The 17217-nt window shown below is 43.5% G+C and overlaps 3 protein-coding genes across 4 annotated transcripts; all 3 read left to right on the top strand.

Annotated features, from left to right (window-relative positions):
• Nucleotides 1-1529: 1529 nt before the first annotated feature.
• BCIN_02g04230 (hypothetical protein) lies at nt 1530-4773 on the top strand. 2 transcript variants are annotated; one of them, XM_024691296.1, is made up of 2 exons: nt 1530-2191; nt 2299-4773. In XM_024691296.1, the coding sequence occupies exon 2, from the start codon at nt 2680-2682 to the stop codon at nt 4099-4101; it is 1422 nt and encodes a 473-aa protein (XP_024547067.1). In that variant the 5' UTR covers nt 1530-2191; nt 2299-2679; the 3' UTR covers nt 4102-4773. The 2 variants fall into 2 exon arrangements, with proteins under 2 accessions (XP_024547067.1, XP_024547066.1); XM_024691297.1 differs by lacking the exon at nt 1530-2191 and having other exon boundaries at nt 2232-4773.
• Nucleotides 4774-11482: 6709 nt separating this feature from the next.
• On the top strand, nt 11483-13273 carry BCIN_02g04220 (hypothetical protein). Its single transcript, XM_024691295.1, has 4 exons — nt 11483-11661; nt 11765-11894; nt 12029-12179; nt 12231-13273. The coding sequence occupies exons 1-4, from the start codon at nt 11587-11589 to the stop codon at nt 12994-12996; spliced, it is 1122 nt and encodes a 373-aa protein (XP_024547065.1). The 5' UTR covers nt 11483-11586; the 3' UTR covers nt 12997-13273.
• Nucleotides 13274-14498: 1225 nt separating this feature from the next.
• Nucleotides 14499-16605, top strand: BCIN_02g04210 (hypothetical protein). Its single transcript, XM_001553683.2, has 2 exons — nt 14499-15045; nt 15252-16605. The coding sequence occupies exons 1-2, from the start codon at nt 14905-14907 to the stop codon at nt 16320-16322; spliced, it is 1212 nt and encodes a 403-aa protein (XP_001553733.1). The 5' UTR covers nt 14499-14904; the 3' UTR covers nt 16323-16605.
• The last annotated feature ends 612 nt before the right edge of the window (nt 16606-17217 follow it).

Genomic DNA, 17217 nt, shown 5'->3' with positions numbered 1-17217 from the left:
TGATAATCCTACCTCCCAAGACACCAAGACTGGCTCTGCATGTATAGATACCTGGGTATGAGGTAGGTAGAGATCTAAATCGTGGAGAGCATATCTATGCAAATGCGAATTTGAATCAATACGAAACAGTCAAACAGATGAATATGGCAAAACAAAAACCGTTCAGCTTGTTTAGCCTTATCTTCAAGCGGTGTGGGATATAAACTATTGAATGCATGGTGATTTATAGAGAACTACTCCCAAGCTGCTCTAGTACTAAAGAAAATGGTGTGGTCCAAGAAAGCGGCGGTCTCAGCCTGAAGATTCACCAAATCTGAGATTCACCAATCAAAGCTTATTCGAGAATAGTCTTGAGCACCCAGTAGGTGGTGAGGAGGTAGTCTGAAGAAGGGGCTAATAAGATGCTTCCTGTAGGAAGCTGGAAAACCTGGGTGATATGGGAGGATACGACGTACCGACACAACTTATGAATAAAGATCCTAGAAACGTGCTCGAATATTATTTATTATATTCCATATAACGTTACTCCGTATGCTTGCAAAATCTCATAAATAGTTCATGGATTTCAACCAGTCATAAAGAGTAGATCGAATACTGATATCACACACTCCATGAATCGTCGAACCAGGGAGGAGGGAGACGGGAGATGGATCGAGTAAGATGCTGTGGAGCGGGATGATGTGTGGATGTGTGTGGAAGTGTGTGATATCCTGTTGTGAGTTTTTTGGTGATTTGGTGGCTGGTGGTTAGTTGGATGGTTGGGTGGTTAGATGACTGAATGGTCGAATGGCTGAATGGATGGAATGCTCGCAGTTCGTTCTAAATTCAAAATTCCAAAATGTAAATTCCAAAATCTAAAATCTAAAGCATAAATCGTAGTAGGATAGATGTGTCGCAAGCGTCTGTGTGTACGAAGTATAAGCCCACAGCCCACAGCCTACACGCCCCCGAGTGAGGATTCTTTGACTTTTGATTCAAAAGGATTAATAATAATCATCATGCATCTTGTCCATATCGTGGACATTCTCGATATCTCAATTGGCTGATATGCGTGTACGGAGTATGAAAAGAGAAAACTTTGATGAAAGCGGAGGGAACGAATGGTAGCTAGGCGAGCGTAGGTAGATATCCAAGAAGCCCCCTTGCAAAGTATGTCTGTCTACTCTGTACTGCAGATAGAGTATGAGGATGGAGATGAGGATGAGGATGATAAGTACTATGAGTAAGAGTGCGAGTATGAGTATGAGTATGCACACAACACACACAATTAGCATTATCAAGCCCCCCTCCCTGCCCCCCAGACCACAGGCATATTTGACATTTGGATTTGGTGTCTACTTTTATCATCTTGCATGAACAACAACCACGCAACATACAATCTAAAAAAACTTGAAATATATTATTATTTTTACTTTTTCCTTGCCTCTTTTCTAGCTAAATCGGTCTTCTTCCTTGACTTACAAGTTGCCAACATTCATCATCCAGTTTCGATGATAAATTACGGACGGTACAGATCTAAACACTCATCCGCGTCTATATATATATGATGTGCAAATACTTTTCAGCGACTAAGCAGGAAGTCAAAATATCACCTCATTATAACCTCAGCAGATCAATTCAAGACTTACTTATGGTTAGATATATTTCTTGCACGTTTAGTAGAGCCTAGTTGCTACTTGCATTGCCTATCATTATCATAACATTGTCATTGTCACGGCTCTCAGCCTCTGTCGACTCCAATTTTATAAAGATTCAATTACCCCATCTTTGAAAACAAATTTTAATTTAGAAAATCCTTTTGTGTGCTCTTGAATTTATATCTATCGTATCCTCCTCCTACTCCTCCTCCTCCTCTTTATACGGTACTACCTTGGTTGGATACCTCTCAAGCATACTCCATATATACGCCTCGTTATATACCTAGCACACACCTCTCCTAAAAATACCACCTACATACATCATCATTCGACAAACTTCATTTGAGTACTTCGTACAATATCAATACTCGAGGTAGAAATATATTATCGAAGTTCACCCAAAGTCTTTTTCCGGGTCCTCGACATTGCCGCCCCATTTATTTTTAAAAAAGAATTTCCAGCTATCCTTTTTTTTTTCTTGGTCTCCCCCGCGTTGGCCGCCAATTACATATCGAGGTTTCGCCTTTTGCGAAAGGACATAAACTTGAAACGATGTACGTTCTCAACTACCACCCAAGACCAGGTATAACCACTGGTCTTCCCTCCTAACATAATTTTAATGATAAGAGAAGCCTTTATCTGACTGGACTTTCATATATAGCTTGACGTATCCCCAGATAGACAAACTTGCATATCTTTTATTCCAATATTACAAGAAGTTTCACACGTATACACATACACACACACATACATACATACCGATTACTTAAATTTACTTGACTCTCCTGCCAATTTTATTATATAAAGCTTGCATGGAATTAGAGTATTCGAACGTCGCGAACCATTGAACTATCCCTATCCTTTCATATCTCCTCAACGCATCGACCTAGCTGTCTACCCTACCTCGTCTATTCAAAAGTACCAGGGACGAGGACCCACAGAAGCACTTTATATCCTAGACGAATAAGGATATTTCGTGCCGAATAATAAAGACGTTTGATTCGTTTTAATAATTTAGTCCCTTTATTTTCCCGAATTCAACATGCCTCTTATGAAGAACTTGTTCCCATCTAGGGAATTGGAAATCGAAAGACCAAATTCAAGAGCTTCACAACCCTCGAATTTCGCAACTTTCGAATACGACGACGATTCCAATCTTGAAAGCGAAATGGAAGCTACACTGATGAGTAGGCCAAGGCCAAAGAAGAAGCCTAGCATGCCTAAAGTACCTACTATACCCCAAAGAAACAGCAAAAGAACTTCCAAGATGATGAACAATGTTGTGTCGGAATTGAAGTGTCTGGATGGGTTTGAAGCTACCAAAGAAGTGGTGGAAGAAAAAGAACCCGAAACTTCAGATCCTCATGAATTATACCTTTCGAGCGAAGAAGATGCTTCACTGTCAGACACAGACTCGCTGGTCGATTTCGAAGCTACTCCTCCTTCTGATTATGATGCTTCTCGAAGTTCCTCCCGTGCGTCTGCTCAAGTTACTGCGAGAGTAGTCTCCTTTACTCTTGTGTCAAGGCCACGAGTCATAGAAATCCCCCGTCCTTCAAGCTTTCACTCGAATCCTACGTCTCGTAATATTTCCCCTGTGGCCGACTATCAAATTCGTCATTCAGTCGCAGATATCGCATCGTTAGCACCACTCCCTTCGCCACACCCACCACGCCGAAGCTCTAGACAAAACTCGCCATTACGAAACTCCGCCCGTCGCCTCTCCATCTCCTCTCTTGGTTCCCTTTCCAAGCTCAACACGAATCATCCCAATGCCTCCAGCGCAACCCTTTCACAACAACCCTCCAAACTCAATTCCAGCACTACCTTCCTGCAACCTACCTCTGCCGCCTCGAATTCCTCTCCACAGCACGCTTTCCTCTCGTCCGATCCATTCCCCTCACCCATACCTTCTCCACAAACCGAAGCCCTTCCAGTCCTCCCCGAACCAGAACAAAGCTTCCAAGCTCGTCGCCCAAAATCAATGCATCACGAACGGCCCAAAACACCCAACAGTCTCATGGAAGGGCTCCAAGGGCTCACTCGCTCCTTCACCAAGAAGCGACCCAGTATGCCGAAACTAAATTTGTCATACACTGCTAGTTCCGTGCCACCCGCTCACAGCAATACTTCAAAATCATCCTTAACCCACAGCAATGCGTCTAAGACAAGCTTGCTCACAGTTGAAGAGCGGACACCTAGGGATAGCAAATTCGGCAATATGAAAAGATCCTCCACAGCACCTTTATATGTGCACGAAGAAAAAGAAAAGACAAGGAAGGCACGGGAAACACAATCGGCAATCGACGAGAGGGCACCTGTAAGATACGAAGATATCATGAAGAATGCCATCCGCGAAGCCCCGCCCAAAACTCCAAGTACTCCACAAAGTACAAGTAGTCCAGGCTTAAAGGGCTGGATGGGCATGGGAATGGGAAACAGGAGGAAGAGTGTCAAGAAATAGACACTCAAATCTCTCCAATCGACTACATTTTTTTTTGTTATTTTTTTTTGTCCTTTCGACACCATGATACGCTCCACTATACGATACGATCTTCACATTCGTACACTCGTTCGCCCATAACAATAAATTGGACGATCTCTCTTTTTTTTTTGGCAACCGGAGTTATTAGGATGGGATTACCGGTACAACACAATGACCGCTACGGAGGCTATCTAACTATTTTGCTATTTGTTTTTTATTTGTTTTCCGCAAGGCGTTCAAGGTTGGGATTTTGGGAGGGGATACCTTTGCTTCTTACTACTTGACTATCTCTGCCAGCGCGCATTGCATATGTTTACAATATCTCGTTCCTGTTTATTTTATTACAGTTGATCGATTGATCTTTTTTGGATGGATTCTGGTGTTGGGGAGGCAAAATCCTAGATGGAAGGAAATGTGTAATTTTTACTCGGGTTGGATAGAGTCCAAGAGACTTTGGGAAGGAAGGAAGGAGGGAGGGAGGGAACGAAGGAAGGGAAGAAGGAAGCAGAGAGACGCATGAGTTGAGATGAGATGAGCTGAGATGAGATGAAATGGGATTAGCATAGCACAAGCATAGCATAGCAAAGGAGTAGCATGACAATTTACAACTGCCATTCATTCATCGAATTGAGCAGGTTTTTTCTTCGCACACCTATGATCACCGTTCCATTTACCTATTCCATATACATTTCAGAAAATCCCACGAAATCTTCCGGTCCACGTGGTACCAACACACCCAAATCCCATGCTTAAAATGCCACGACGACATCAACACCCAAGGAGATGCGGACCGCAACTTCGGACATCCGGTCGGTCAGCTCGAGGAACATGGAACGAAAGTCACACCAAACGTGAAGACGACCCCACGTTCTCAAGGCACATTGCAAATGCATATCCAACCCGATTTTCCTCGAAATCCTCGGAGAATTTGGTTCTCGTGTTGTGTTTTTGCGTGTGTGGATGTATGTATGTGGATTCTTGTACCTAATACAGCATGTATGTACCGGTACAACATCATGCCATGTCGTGTCATTTTATGTCATGCCATGTAATCCTCTGCTACGGTGAAGATATTCCTCTGTGCATTTTTGTACTTACACATATTAATGTATGTATGGCACAACACGAGTTTATATATATATATATATATATATATTTCCCCCCCAAAATCATGTAGGTACGCAGGTAGGTAGTACGACACCCTCCCAACGCTGTTGCATCATGTGTCTCAGAATTTGACAGATGCATATTACCGCTGGTGTACTATGCATGCTGTGTGTGTACTATGTAGGTACTATGTAGGTACTTCAAAACCACGCCTCCATCGTACCCAACCAACTATTCGGAATTTGGTGTTTGCTCTCTTGTCATCTCCTCTCCTGTCCTCTCCTTTCATCTCATTCTAATCCAATCCTCATTTGCCCTCCAGCTCTCATCTTCCATCTCCCGTCTTCCATCTTCCACCTCTCATCTCTCCAATCCATTCTCGCGACTCGGGGTTACACCCCACCCCAGCACACCCCCTTGTAAGTATATCAAACCTCAACTCCATCCGTCTCCTTTACAAAGAGAAGAAAAAATCCCATCATCGCGAATCGCCACCCCCCATTATCCATTGCGTTCAACATCACAAATGCCAACCCTTCTATTCCCTCATTCTTAACCCCCAAACCCTACACCCATAATTTCCTCTATATTACCACACAGACCAAACACGGTATTGCTCTTAGACTTTTCGCGCACGTTCTCTTTTCCTCTCTGACGCTAAAACGAGATTCCCCCAGTCAGGTACTCAACAACGTGTGTATGCAACTATACAACTCGACATATAGGTACCCTATCTCTACTCTACACAAACAAATTTATGTAAAATGGCAAACGGCCGAATCTAATTGGACACCCGCAGTAAAATGAGCCAGGACGAAAAATATATCTCCGCATCCCATTCCGCCAATCACATAAGCCTCTCGTTTTCGTGAATAGAATCTTCGCTAGTTTCATGTGTATGGATGAAGTCCCCTGGTAATAATGTGGGGAGCTACAGTATTATCTATGAGCATACTTGGCTTACATGTCTGCATGTAAGCTCATATCTACCAAGGTATCGCTCTCTTTGGACAAATGACCCTCCTTTTAAGTGGAGCTCTCGAAATCGATATCTCAAATCTTAAGCCTCCTAAATAGAAATAGGCGCTTCACTCGGAGAATAAATTCAGAAGCCTCTCCTCCCTTATTTAAAATTTTCGTCCGATCTTAAATGTGATGTGCATCTACGCGTCGATATATCGCAAAAATTTGCCGCTTCCAGTCTAGCTGCTAGATTTAGGTTTATGGAGACCTTTTCTTCACCGACGGAACGCAATATACCTGAAGCGTGATGTACCCCAGGATTCAGGGATGGCGACGAAATTAGACGTCTGACAATCAGGAGGTTTGGGAGGTTCTTCCAGAAGGGTTTCTCCCAGTCCCAGCATCGTGTCCCACTGTTCAACGGTTCATGTGGGTGATCGTATGGTGTGCGGCCATTATGCGGGTGATGTGATGGGTTGCTGTATCGTATGCTGGCCATCCATCCTTGCGACGCTGGGTGGATCGAAGCGCGATGTGAAATGACAGATCGGACTCTGAACCACAGAGCCACCCATCTCAAAGTTAAACTTAAATAGCATGCGTCATGTCTATGCAGGTATTATGCTCGTACGAAAAGATGATGTCTAATTTTTCTGAAACAGTTGTCGATGGCGAAATTGGGAAGCCGTGGATCTGAGATCTGTCTGAGATGGGTATTTCGGAATATGGCTGTGTGGCGTTGGAATCAGGGGTGTGATATACTTCCCGGCGATGTATGTGGCACGGTTGCGTGGGAGATACGTCGTTTCCGCATTTACCCTATGTCCCTCGGTTGGGTTATTGCAGAAGGGATTTCGTGAAGTGTTAGTCAGAAACTCATTACTTCTACGAGAGTCTTCCTCAGATTTCAAGTCATTCCTAAACCACCAACGGCGATCCGAATTGGAAACCCTTTCACTCGGAAATTGTGATCCCGACAGTTGGAGATGTTGACATGGGCCCATTACGCTGAAGAAAGCTGGGATATTCTAATCTACTGCCGAAGGACGCTGAAGTCTGCAATCTATATGTTCATATACACAATGCGAGGGAGTATATGGCATGGTACATATGCTATCGATAGTGATTTTCCCTCTATTTGGCGTCCGCTGTAGTGCTGGAGAAGTTAAGCGACATGCTCTAGACTCAAGTACCGCACACAGTATAAAGAAAAGCTCGTGCTTGCTCAACAACCTGATCGAATAGTCGTTCGTTCTCATGGCGCGCTGATATATTTCTGAGCCGCATTTTTTGCTTGGGAAGAAGTTATCAATCAATGTGTCCAACATCAAAATTGAGTCGGATTCATTGAATTCCACGAAGACGATCAAGGTGACTCTGGTAGTTTAGCAATGAGAGAATACATGTTCAAGATAGTTCTACCAAAAGTTTCAGATTCCATAATAATGTTATTCACTGATCAGTAGCCAATATCACAAACCGTACAATACAGAGATCCATTTGCGTCTATTCACACTGTTCTATCGATAGGATGTATCTTCTTTGCTCACTCTTGAGAAGAGAACCCGGAACTTTACATGGACAGATCCCTCTATCCGTTTATGATTCCAGATTACAGAAGCTGATTGAAATGCTAACTTGCGCTCTAGACCAATTCCATTCGGCGACGAACTCTGCTAGAAAATTCGCAATTGTATATAGTGAAGCTCGAGGCTGTCCTCCCAGCGGTGCTGGAAACATGCTCGAATCCACGACTCTTATTATTTGGAAGCCCGTCCCACGTAAAATGGTATCGAGCACCGTTTCCACTGCACAAGTTTGAGCCGTGTGGAATTGCGGATCTCCAACAACACGAATCCGATCTTCGAGCTACCTATCGCTACTTTCGACAGTTAAGGGTTCTAGTTCTGAAGCAGGACCGACCAACGTGTTCAATAGTCCGGACTGCAGTCCAATAATAAAAATTATTAAATCTCCAAACAAATTAAAATATTCTAATCATTTGAGATATTGAACCATTTTCAGATTTCTAATTGCTTTTGGATATTCAAAACTGTGTGAACGAAGTGAATAACTTCAATTCAATTACCACTGTAATATAGCAACTGTAATAAAGCCCTAAGCGAATGCGAAAGAGACTAGCTCTTTCTGTGAGCCTTTATAAGGCTTACTACTTTCAATACGTAGCTAGCTCTTTAGACAGAATACAATTAGACATACAGGACCTACGATATTCGTGGGTGCTACGTCTTCCGTATCCTTCTCGTACCAACAAAAACCTTATATTGTTGGACTGCAGTCCGGAATATTGGATACCCTAGAACCAATCTCGATTTCGACAGTCTTTATCAATTTCAGTTCCAGTAAGACATTACAGTAATCGATGAGCTCCATGAACTAACATCGCTCGGCCTGTTACTGTGGAAGAGTCGTACCCGGTTATTGTAGGGGGAGTATTGGGTAATGCAGACGACAGCTCAAGAGAAAAAACCCAATATGCCGGAAGTGTAAGCATGACCGAGGCGCTAACGAAGCTACCATCAACGGGTACGCCAGAGGCAAGCGGGATGTATAATATCATGGTTTTCACATGTGTCCTTCTTGCTTCGCTCATTCACCCCACATTCGACAGGTCTTCATTTTTAGCAAGAGCCTTCTCGAGTATCAATGACATTGACGACCCAATCGATAGGCATCCCCTTGAGAAACGCTAGATCCGAAAGACCGGGACGCTCAAGAGAAAGTCCACACTCTGGGTTGCACAGCCTAGACATATGGAAAAAATGCAAAGTGCCCAAAGAGGTTTTGGCCAACAGCTCGTATACGCAACGAAATTCGACAGGGCTGATGCACATATCGGGGTGTGTAATTGATGATTGAATGGTACTCACGGCTTTCAGAATAGGCTCACGTAGCAGATAGTTTATTTTTGGATCACTTGCACTAATTATAGTCATCTTCGTGGGGATCATCTGAACCATATTAATTCGGACTTGCTGCTGCATCATGGACTCATTCGCCCCCCACCCCCCGAAAATATGGCAGAAGACCTGTGCAGCCCCAACAGTCACACCTTACAATACGGGTCAAGTTATTGTAGGCCCTTCTGTCACCGCGAGCCCACACCAGAATTGAGCACGCTTTCACCGCATAGTGTTTTTCCTGAAGCAAGCGTAATAACGCGGTTACCAAGTGCAGAATTTGGTGCTGTCTGATAAGCCCCATCAAGTTCAGATCCAGGAAGGGCAAACTCCCAGACTCGTCGAGTTTGAATTCGATGTAGGCTCTACACCAGCTTCGAAAACAAGGATGGAGGAAGACGGGTCTTGAAGCTCTGCAAGGCGACTCGCAAGCGCACAGCCTGGAAGACCGCCACCGATAATAATGTAAACTGATTCTGTGGAGACCCCCATAATTCAAAACTTATGACAAGACACAAAGAACTACTAGCTAGAATAAAGAGAGGACATGTGGAGGAGATGTATAGTACATCTCAGCTAGAAGCTTAAGATTTGACGCATGTGGCCATCTTCAGTAATGGGGCATTATTGTTCTCCTTCGAGGTTGGTGCTGAAGCTTTGAAGAACATTCCCATCCTGCAATTCTGCACGTCCACTAGTACATGCACGTTGTATTGCACAATATCGAAAAGGCGCTAGAAAACCATACAATATACCATAAACTGAGTAAGACACAGTCTCTTCGGCAGTTTTGCAAAGAAATTCCACATAAGCGAAAGTTTGACTCTATTGGGGACTAAATTGATGTCGATTCTTTTCATACCAACTATCCAATCTGCATGGACACTTTGTTCCTAAAGCGATGTGGCACAATAGGGTCTCTTAATTTCTTAAGTCATGTTTGCGAAAGAAAAAAAAAATAACAGATAGCCTCCATTTGTTTTTCCCAGCTCATGCCATTGTATTGCCTGCTCAATGCATGTGAAAAGAGATAACAAAGGCAGGTCCGGTTTGATCATCCGAATAGACCTTGAATTTCCCTCCTGCGCAGAGAATTTTACTAGTATATTCATTCGATAGCTCTTGTTCCCGCAGATAGCTTTAAGAGTAACCTTCACCGAGAGGTCTTTCGAAGGCGTGGGACGGATAGGATATCCACCACGTGATACACAACTCGCTTCCCCTCTTCTTCTCACGTGATTCGCCTCACGACTTCGAGAAAAAGAAACCTCAAAAATGTTTAAAAACGCAAAAATAATCGCATGAGATCAGAACTCTCTGACGGGGAGTCGAACCCCGGTCTCCCGCGCTTTGTCAGATGATGACAAGCGGAAATCATGACCGTTAGACCATCAAAGATGTTGTAATTGTTGAAGATGGGAAAGGTTTTTAGAAATATGTTCCACTGCGTGTGGGGCAGATGTAAAAAGACATGATGACTAGTGCGTTTAAACCCCACGGTGATAATGCGCCAAGACCCAGAGAGATGTTGGTTGTTATCACCGAAGGGATTGGATGGGATGTAAACTAGAATAGACCCACAGGTAGTTCAATCGCCGCTAAACTGGAACTGCAGTACTGGTGGTAATAGCTATTAACAGTCTGGTTGACGACAACTTGTTCCAAGTCGTGACAATATGTAACAGACGCTGGATCATTGAGCGGAACTCAAACATAGATGTTTGTCATTGACAGTGAAAGTTCCAAGATATTAAAGATAGTATTCGATATGACGTGCTCAAGAAACACTGACATGGCCACAAACAACAAGAACCGAAAAACGAATGTGCTGCAGTGACTCTAGGGTTCAAATGATGATGGGTTCCAGACAGTGGTCAGATCCTCTAAGCGTAGGTATATACACTGTTGGCCAGACATCATCATGTCTTTGAACTCGAGGCTGTATTGCGAGGGGGTTAACAAGAGGAAGTCGCATAAGACTCGATTATAGTCCCATTCATATCCAGAATCTAGTCACTTGGTGCTATCATCATGCTCAGAACATGCAGTCTTCAATATATGTCGACGGTAATAGGATTGAATGTGTGAAATCGTAATTTTGGAATTTATAGTCAAAGTAGGGGGATAGATGGAAAAGCTTATCATGACAATGACAGTCCTGATCGTCGTGCTTTAGCACTCAGATGTAATACCTCGAAATGAATAATTTGGTACAGAGTGATTCTTGGGTGGTGAAAGACAATAGTGATCAATGAGGTCCCCGCAATTACATTTGAGAAAGGACAATATACGCTAGCGCATATTCGGACTGGCTCGTACACTGGGTAGCTTATCGTGGCCTCAGGCCTTATCAACGGAATTCGCTAAACGAATTTCTCCCACAAGTTTTTTTCGAAGAAAATTAAGTTCGAAGAACATCAACACCTTTCCGACAACCAACGACAACCACGACACAGGTCATCAATTCGTCGAGATGGCTTCCAGACCTACCGTTTCCGTTTTGTCTGCCGATGGCAAGGCCACCGGCACCACTATCCCTCTCCCAAAGGTACGAATACCTCGATGCGAAAGAATCAATATCAATTTTATGGAATTTGGCAATAAAATATGGAACATTTGGAGGATTGAAACTGACGGCAATTGAAAATTAGGTCTTCACCTCCCCAATCAGACCTGATATCGTTCAGACCGTCCACACTGGAATGGCCAAGAACAAGCGTCAACCATACGCTGTGAGCGAGAAGGCTGGTCACCAAACCTCTGCTGAGTCCTGGGGTACCGGTTAGTACAAAAATTTGATAATTATGGATGATTTTGGCAATGGATATAATTGGGAGAAATGCGCGCGAAAATTTGAAGGACAGAGTTTTTCATATTGGGAAGAATCGCTCAAGCTAATTGTGGTCTCTACTCAGGTCGTGCTGTTGCCCGTATTCCTCGTGTCTCTGGTGGCGGAACTCACCGTGCTGGTCAAGCTGCTTTCGGTAACATGTGCAGATCTGGACGTATGTTCGCTCCTACAAAGGTCTGGAGAAAGTGGCACCAAAAGATCAACCTTGGACAAAAGTGAGAATTTGCTCTTCAAAAAATTTCCCGGCTTTAGCTAATTTTATACAGGCGATTCGCAACCGTTTCTGCCCTCGCTGCCTCCGGTGTCCCAGCTCTCCTCTTCGCCCGTGGTCACCAAATCTCCGAAGTCGCTGAAGTTCCTCTCGTTATCAACTCCGAGGTCTTCGAGGGTGCTAAGATCGCACGCACTTCCGCCGCTGCTGGTCTCCTCAAGACTGTCGGTGCTTTGGCCGATGTTGAGAAGGTCAAGGGATCCCGAAAGCTCCGTGCCGGTAAGGGTAAACTCAGAGGCCGTCGTCACAGACAAAGACGTGGACCTCTCGTTGTCTATGACGGAAACGCTGATGGAAAGGAACTTGTCCGTGCTTTCCGTAACCTTCCAGGTGTTGAGACCTGTGACGTTTTCTCCTTGAACTTGTTGCAATTGGCACCAGGTGGACATCTCGGACGTTTCATCATCTGGTCTTCATCTGCTTTCAAGGCTCTTGACAACATCTATGGTACCACCACCGCCCCATCTGCCCTCAAGAAGGACTTCCTCCTCCCATCCAACGTTGTCTCCCAAGCCGATATTGGACGTCTCATCAACTCCTCCGAATTGCAATCCGTTATCCGTGCTGCTAGAGGATCCGCACTCACCAAGCGTGCTGGTGTTCAAAAGAAGAACCCATTGCTCAACAAGCAAGTTCTCTTGAGATTGAACCCATACGCTGCCGGATACTCCAAGGAGAAGATCGGTACCAAGGGATTGGATGCCGGTAAGCCTGAACGTATTAACAAGACTCAATACGCCCAGGTCTTGAAGGAGGATTAAGCGTTTGTATTTCTGTTTTCAAATTTTCAACGAGGGATGGGACATTGTAGGCGCTTATGATAGCTTGATGGCTTCAAGCGGGGTCTTCATAAGTAATAAAAAATATTACGAATGCCTAAATTAAAATAATGACACCTTTATTCCTCTTGGGTTGACTTCTACTGTGATTTCTGTAATGGCTTCTGTAAAGTAATTTATTGTGAGCAAGCGAAAGGAATAAATGCTCAAGAAATCCTTCTTCTTTGGCTTCCCAAAATTTCCATGCAGACGGGACTCATGTTTCAATTAACATTGAGAGCCGTGAGAGCCACATGCTTTCGCCTCTTGGCAGCCGCCTGCGCTCCACTTAAAACAAAATCTCAAGTGCCCTCTCACACAATCCCTCCCACCTCTCGACAGCCTCTCCCCTTTCACCCATCTTCGCCCTCTATTTCTTCAAAAAGTTTTCTTATCAATGTCCTCTTCCCCCCCCCCCAAGTAAACTCTCATATCTCGGTATCACTTTCCCATGCCCGTTTGATATTTACAGCCAAACATCATAGCTAGATAGATAGGAACTGGTTGTAATCTACTATCAAATTGGGCCAATCTATTGCCCCCCTTCTATTCACTGAGCTCGTCGTACCTACTGAGTCCGCTACACTTTCTGGGTAGGATGCGAGAAATCCATTGAAGAATGTTATTAGATAGCAAATACTACAGCGCAGAAAGAACCTTTGGGATCAAAGGGAGCGGTCTGAACGAGTTGGATGTTGGAGGTGTTTTGAGCTCAGCGGCCGCGAATGAAGCAGATGTGCCTTACTCCTATACTTATCCAGGTTAAGATGCCAAGTGAGGTTATCACCAACATGGTTTTGTGTTAGAATCAGTATATATTGAGCGTAGATTGCGAAGTTGCATGAGGATTTCAGTCTTCCTACGGCCGATGAGATTGGACTGTTTGAAGTTGTGATGATGTACTAAAATGGCGTAAGTTAGTTGTCATCTAATAACAAAACAACTGGATTTACTAAGCTTGAAGAAATTGTTCCAGCCTTGAGCAAACTGAAAAGAAGGGCCAACAAATGGGTCGGCAAATCCAGTGATGGCAAATCCAGTAAAGCGGGAAGAGACAGGAAGCCCACAGCGAAACAAAAAAATGGATGGAAAGAGAAATGTGAGAACTGGAAGAAGACACACATCAATTTTGACGAAAATGAAAGAGTCATTCACTCACATGTACTTAATTCTAAACTTTACATTGCATCCCGGGGAGTCAAGCCACCCGAGAATCCCATGCCATCTCAAATTCTGCGCTATCAGCCCCTTTCATCCTTTCATTTTGCCAAGCATCACAATGTCTTTTTCTTATGAAGATGTTCATTCAATAGATGCTTTTCGTGAACTATCACGTGGATGCCTAGTACACAGACAAGGGTTCCTTAGACGTCCTGCACCCCGCATTGTACTGCACATCATATGCATGCACCCCTCCCGCCATTTGGTTCTTATTGTCAGGTATTGGATAGGTTAATGGACTGGTAGTGAATGAACCATCAACACACCTTCAAAGAGTTTCATAGATCCATACGGGTAGATGCATATGGCTAGAATCTGCCCGTGTTTCCCCTTGAGGAAAGGCCGGAAAGATGGTACACTACACTAGTCTGAGGAAGCGACCCCGAATACTATTCTTAAAGCTGGGGGTTTGTTCGAAACACAAACACAAACACAGTCACAAACTCCAATATCACACACACATATACACATATACATACACCACCAAACCTATCCATCCAATATTTTGACAACCTTGCCATCCTCGTCTCCGTTACAGATAGTCATCAGATTTCTCACAATTCATTCAAGAACTTCATAGTTCATTGCAGCCAAAATCATTCGCCAATCACCAACCCGGCCTGATCGAAAATGCGTCGTTTCTACAACTATACCTCTCCAGTGAAGTGGAGTCGGAGTAGTCAACAACCTCACCAAGGTTCCCACCTAAGGGCATCTATTTTGACTCTGAGATCATTTACGGTTGATGCTGATAGTAAATCACCAACCAAGGTACATCCCACCCTGTCCTTAGTCTGTCCCTGTTCCATCCCCACATGTCATTACTCTACATTACACTCTTTCCACATCACCACATCACCACACTTTTCAATCATCCATCACTACTTGCACATCATTGTTCATTGTTTCCCATGTAATACTATTTTATACCATTCAAACACGATCATGAGTTTATATTATACTAATAATCATTTTAGAACAACTTCGAACAAGATTACCTCCTTAAATATCAAGGTCGGATCCCTCTTCCACGCAAAAAGTTCGAGAGAGTCCCAGCAGGGCAAGGCCTGCTCTTTGAGATGTTGCCGGATACTTCCAAAATGATTTCCAAGAAACTATTGTTGGAAAAATGGGATAAACACGTTGATAAACATTCAGGTGAATCATATATTACAAACAATTCGGAGCCATTTGATGGTCAAAGCGAAAGATTGTTCAAACTGGAAGAGGAGTTTAGAAGAGAACAACAGAAATCCACAGAAGCACAAGCAGAGTTTAAAAGAGAACAACAGAAATCCACAGAAGCACAAGCAGAGTTTAAAAGAGAACAACAGAAATCCACAGAAGCACAAGCAGAGTTTAAAAGAGAACAACAGAAATCCGCGGAAATGAAAAGAGCATGGGATAAGGAAAGGCAGGAAATCAATATGGGAGAGTTTATCAGGGCCAAAATATATCTTGTCAGACTATCGCATGAAAACAATACGAAGGTTCGGATAGATCTATCACCACTAGAAAAGAGACTAGCAGAGGAACGAAACAGAAATGCTCACAGACTTGATTTGTCAATATCAATCAAGCAAGTCACCCAGCACAAGTGCTTGAATTTGGGTTTGATTTTCCAAGCTCTCTATGGAATTTCTCAGGAGGAAGTCAAGAGCCTCTTGGAAATGGACAAACAATGTGGTGGAATGTTTCAAGTGGAGAGTATTGTGGGATATCATGGAACGCTCTATGCTCGAAAAATACCCAGCGGATTTCTCCAACCATTCAAAAAATGGCTGGAAGCAGTTCGAAAGGTGAAATCCCAAATCGATGATACAATAGGACTAGACGCCTGTCAAGAAGACACTGTAACAGCATGCTCGGCATTGATTTCTAGAGTTGATGATACACTTCTCCAGGAAGTCGGAAGACTGGGTCAGATTTGCAAAGAAAGATATGAGGGCGACAACAATCAATCAGGAATTAGAACCCATGGCCACGACGAATCAATCATGGAGGACTTGAAAGAAAGAGGGCTTTTGTCAAAGTTTAGGGCGATCTAGGCCAGGGGGAAACAGGACAGTGTGAGTGTGGATGTGGAAACATATTTGAAGTAGGAGAAAGTAGTTCCAATGAGTCTAGCTGATGGCGTAGAGAATAAGAAAGGGGCGAGAAGGGTGAGGTTAAAGCATCTGGTGGCATTTTAGCTTAGGGTACTTTGAGTAGTGCGATTTGACAGATCTAGAGAGCAATTCCATGGACCATGGGGAGATGCAATACTTGCCTGCCAAAGGGCTTTCATACACACAATCTCAAATATCCAGATAAATCATTATGACGAAAGTAATTGTTGAATTCAAGGTCCATAGTGATGTGATATACCTAAGTACTTGTGACAGAGAGAGCGGCTAGCATATAATGAATAGATTACACAAAGATTGTCTATACACACAGGCAATCTACAAATAACCTAGCAAAAATATTGCTCTACTGGTATCTGAAAGACCCATGCCTGCTTTGCAGATGCCTATTGTGCACCCTGTTCATGGAAGTATCAATACCCAAATTCAACTTCGTGTCTCAGCATTCTATATCCTAAAGTCTAATAGATTACTTTAAGAACTATGACAGTTTCAACTTGTCAGTACACATTATTAAGCATGATATGAATGGCGTCTTTAAAAGACCTTTGAAACTCCTTGAATTACTGTTTCGAATAGCTTGCATAAAAGCACAAAAGTGTTTGATGCCATTCTCGCCAGCTTGGTAGCACAACTATCAGGACCTTTCATTTGAAACCCAGACTCTTGTGTGATATTTTGCCTGGAAGCATGTCTTTTGTATTTGCGTTACAAGCGGATGCCTCTGACATATTTCTCAAATATCCCTAGATAGTGCTATGAGTGCACAAGCTCCAGAGCATTCAGACTAGCTTGGTAGACCATACTTTCCACTGTA

This window comes from Botrytis cinerea, chromosome 2 (genome assembly GCF_000143535.2).
Source record: "Botrytis cinerea B05.10 chromosome 2, complete sequence".
Classification (NCBI taxonomy): domain Eukaryota; kingdom Fungi; phylum Ascomycota; class Leotiomycetes; order Helotiales; family Sclerotiniaceae; genus Botrytis; species Botrytis cinerea.
The sequence above is the reverse complement of the archived record's forward strand: the minus strand, read 5'-3'. Positions and strand labels throughout refer to the sequence as shown.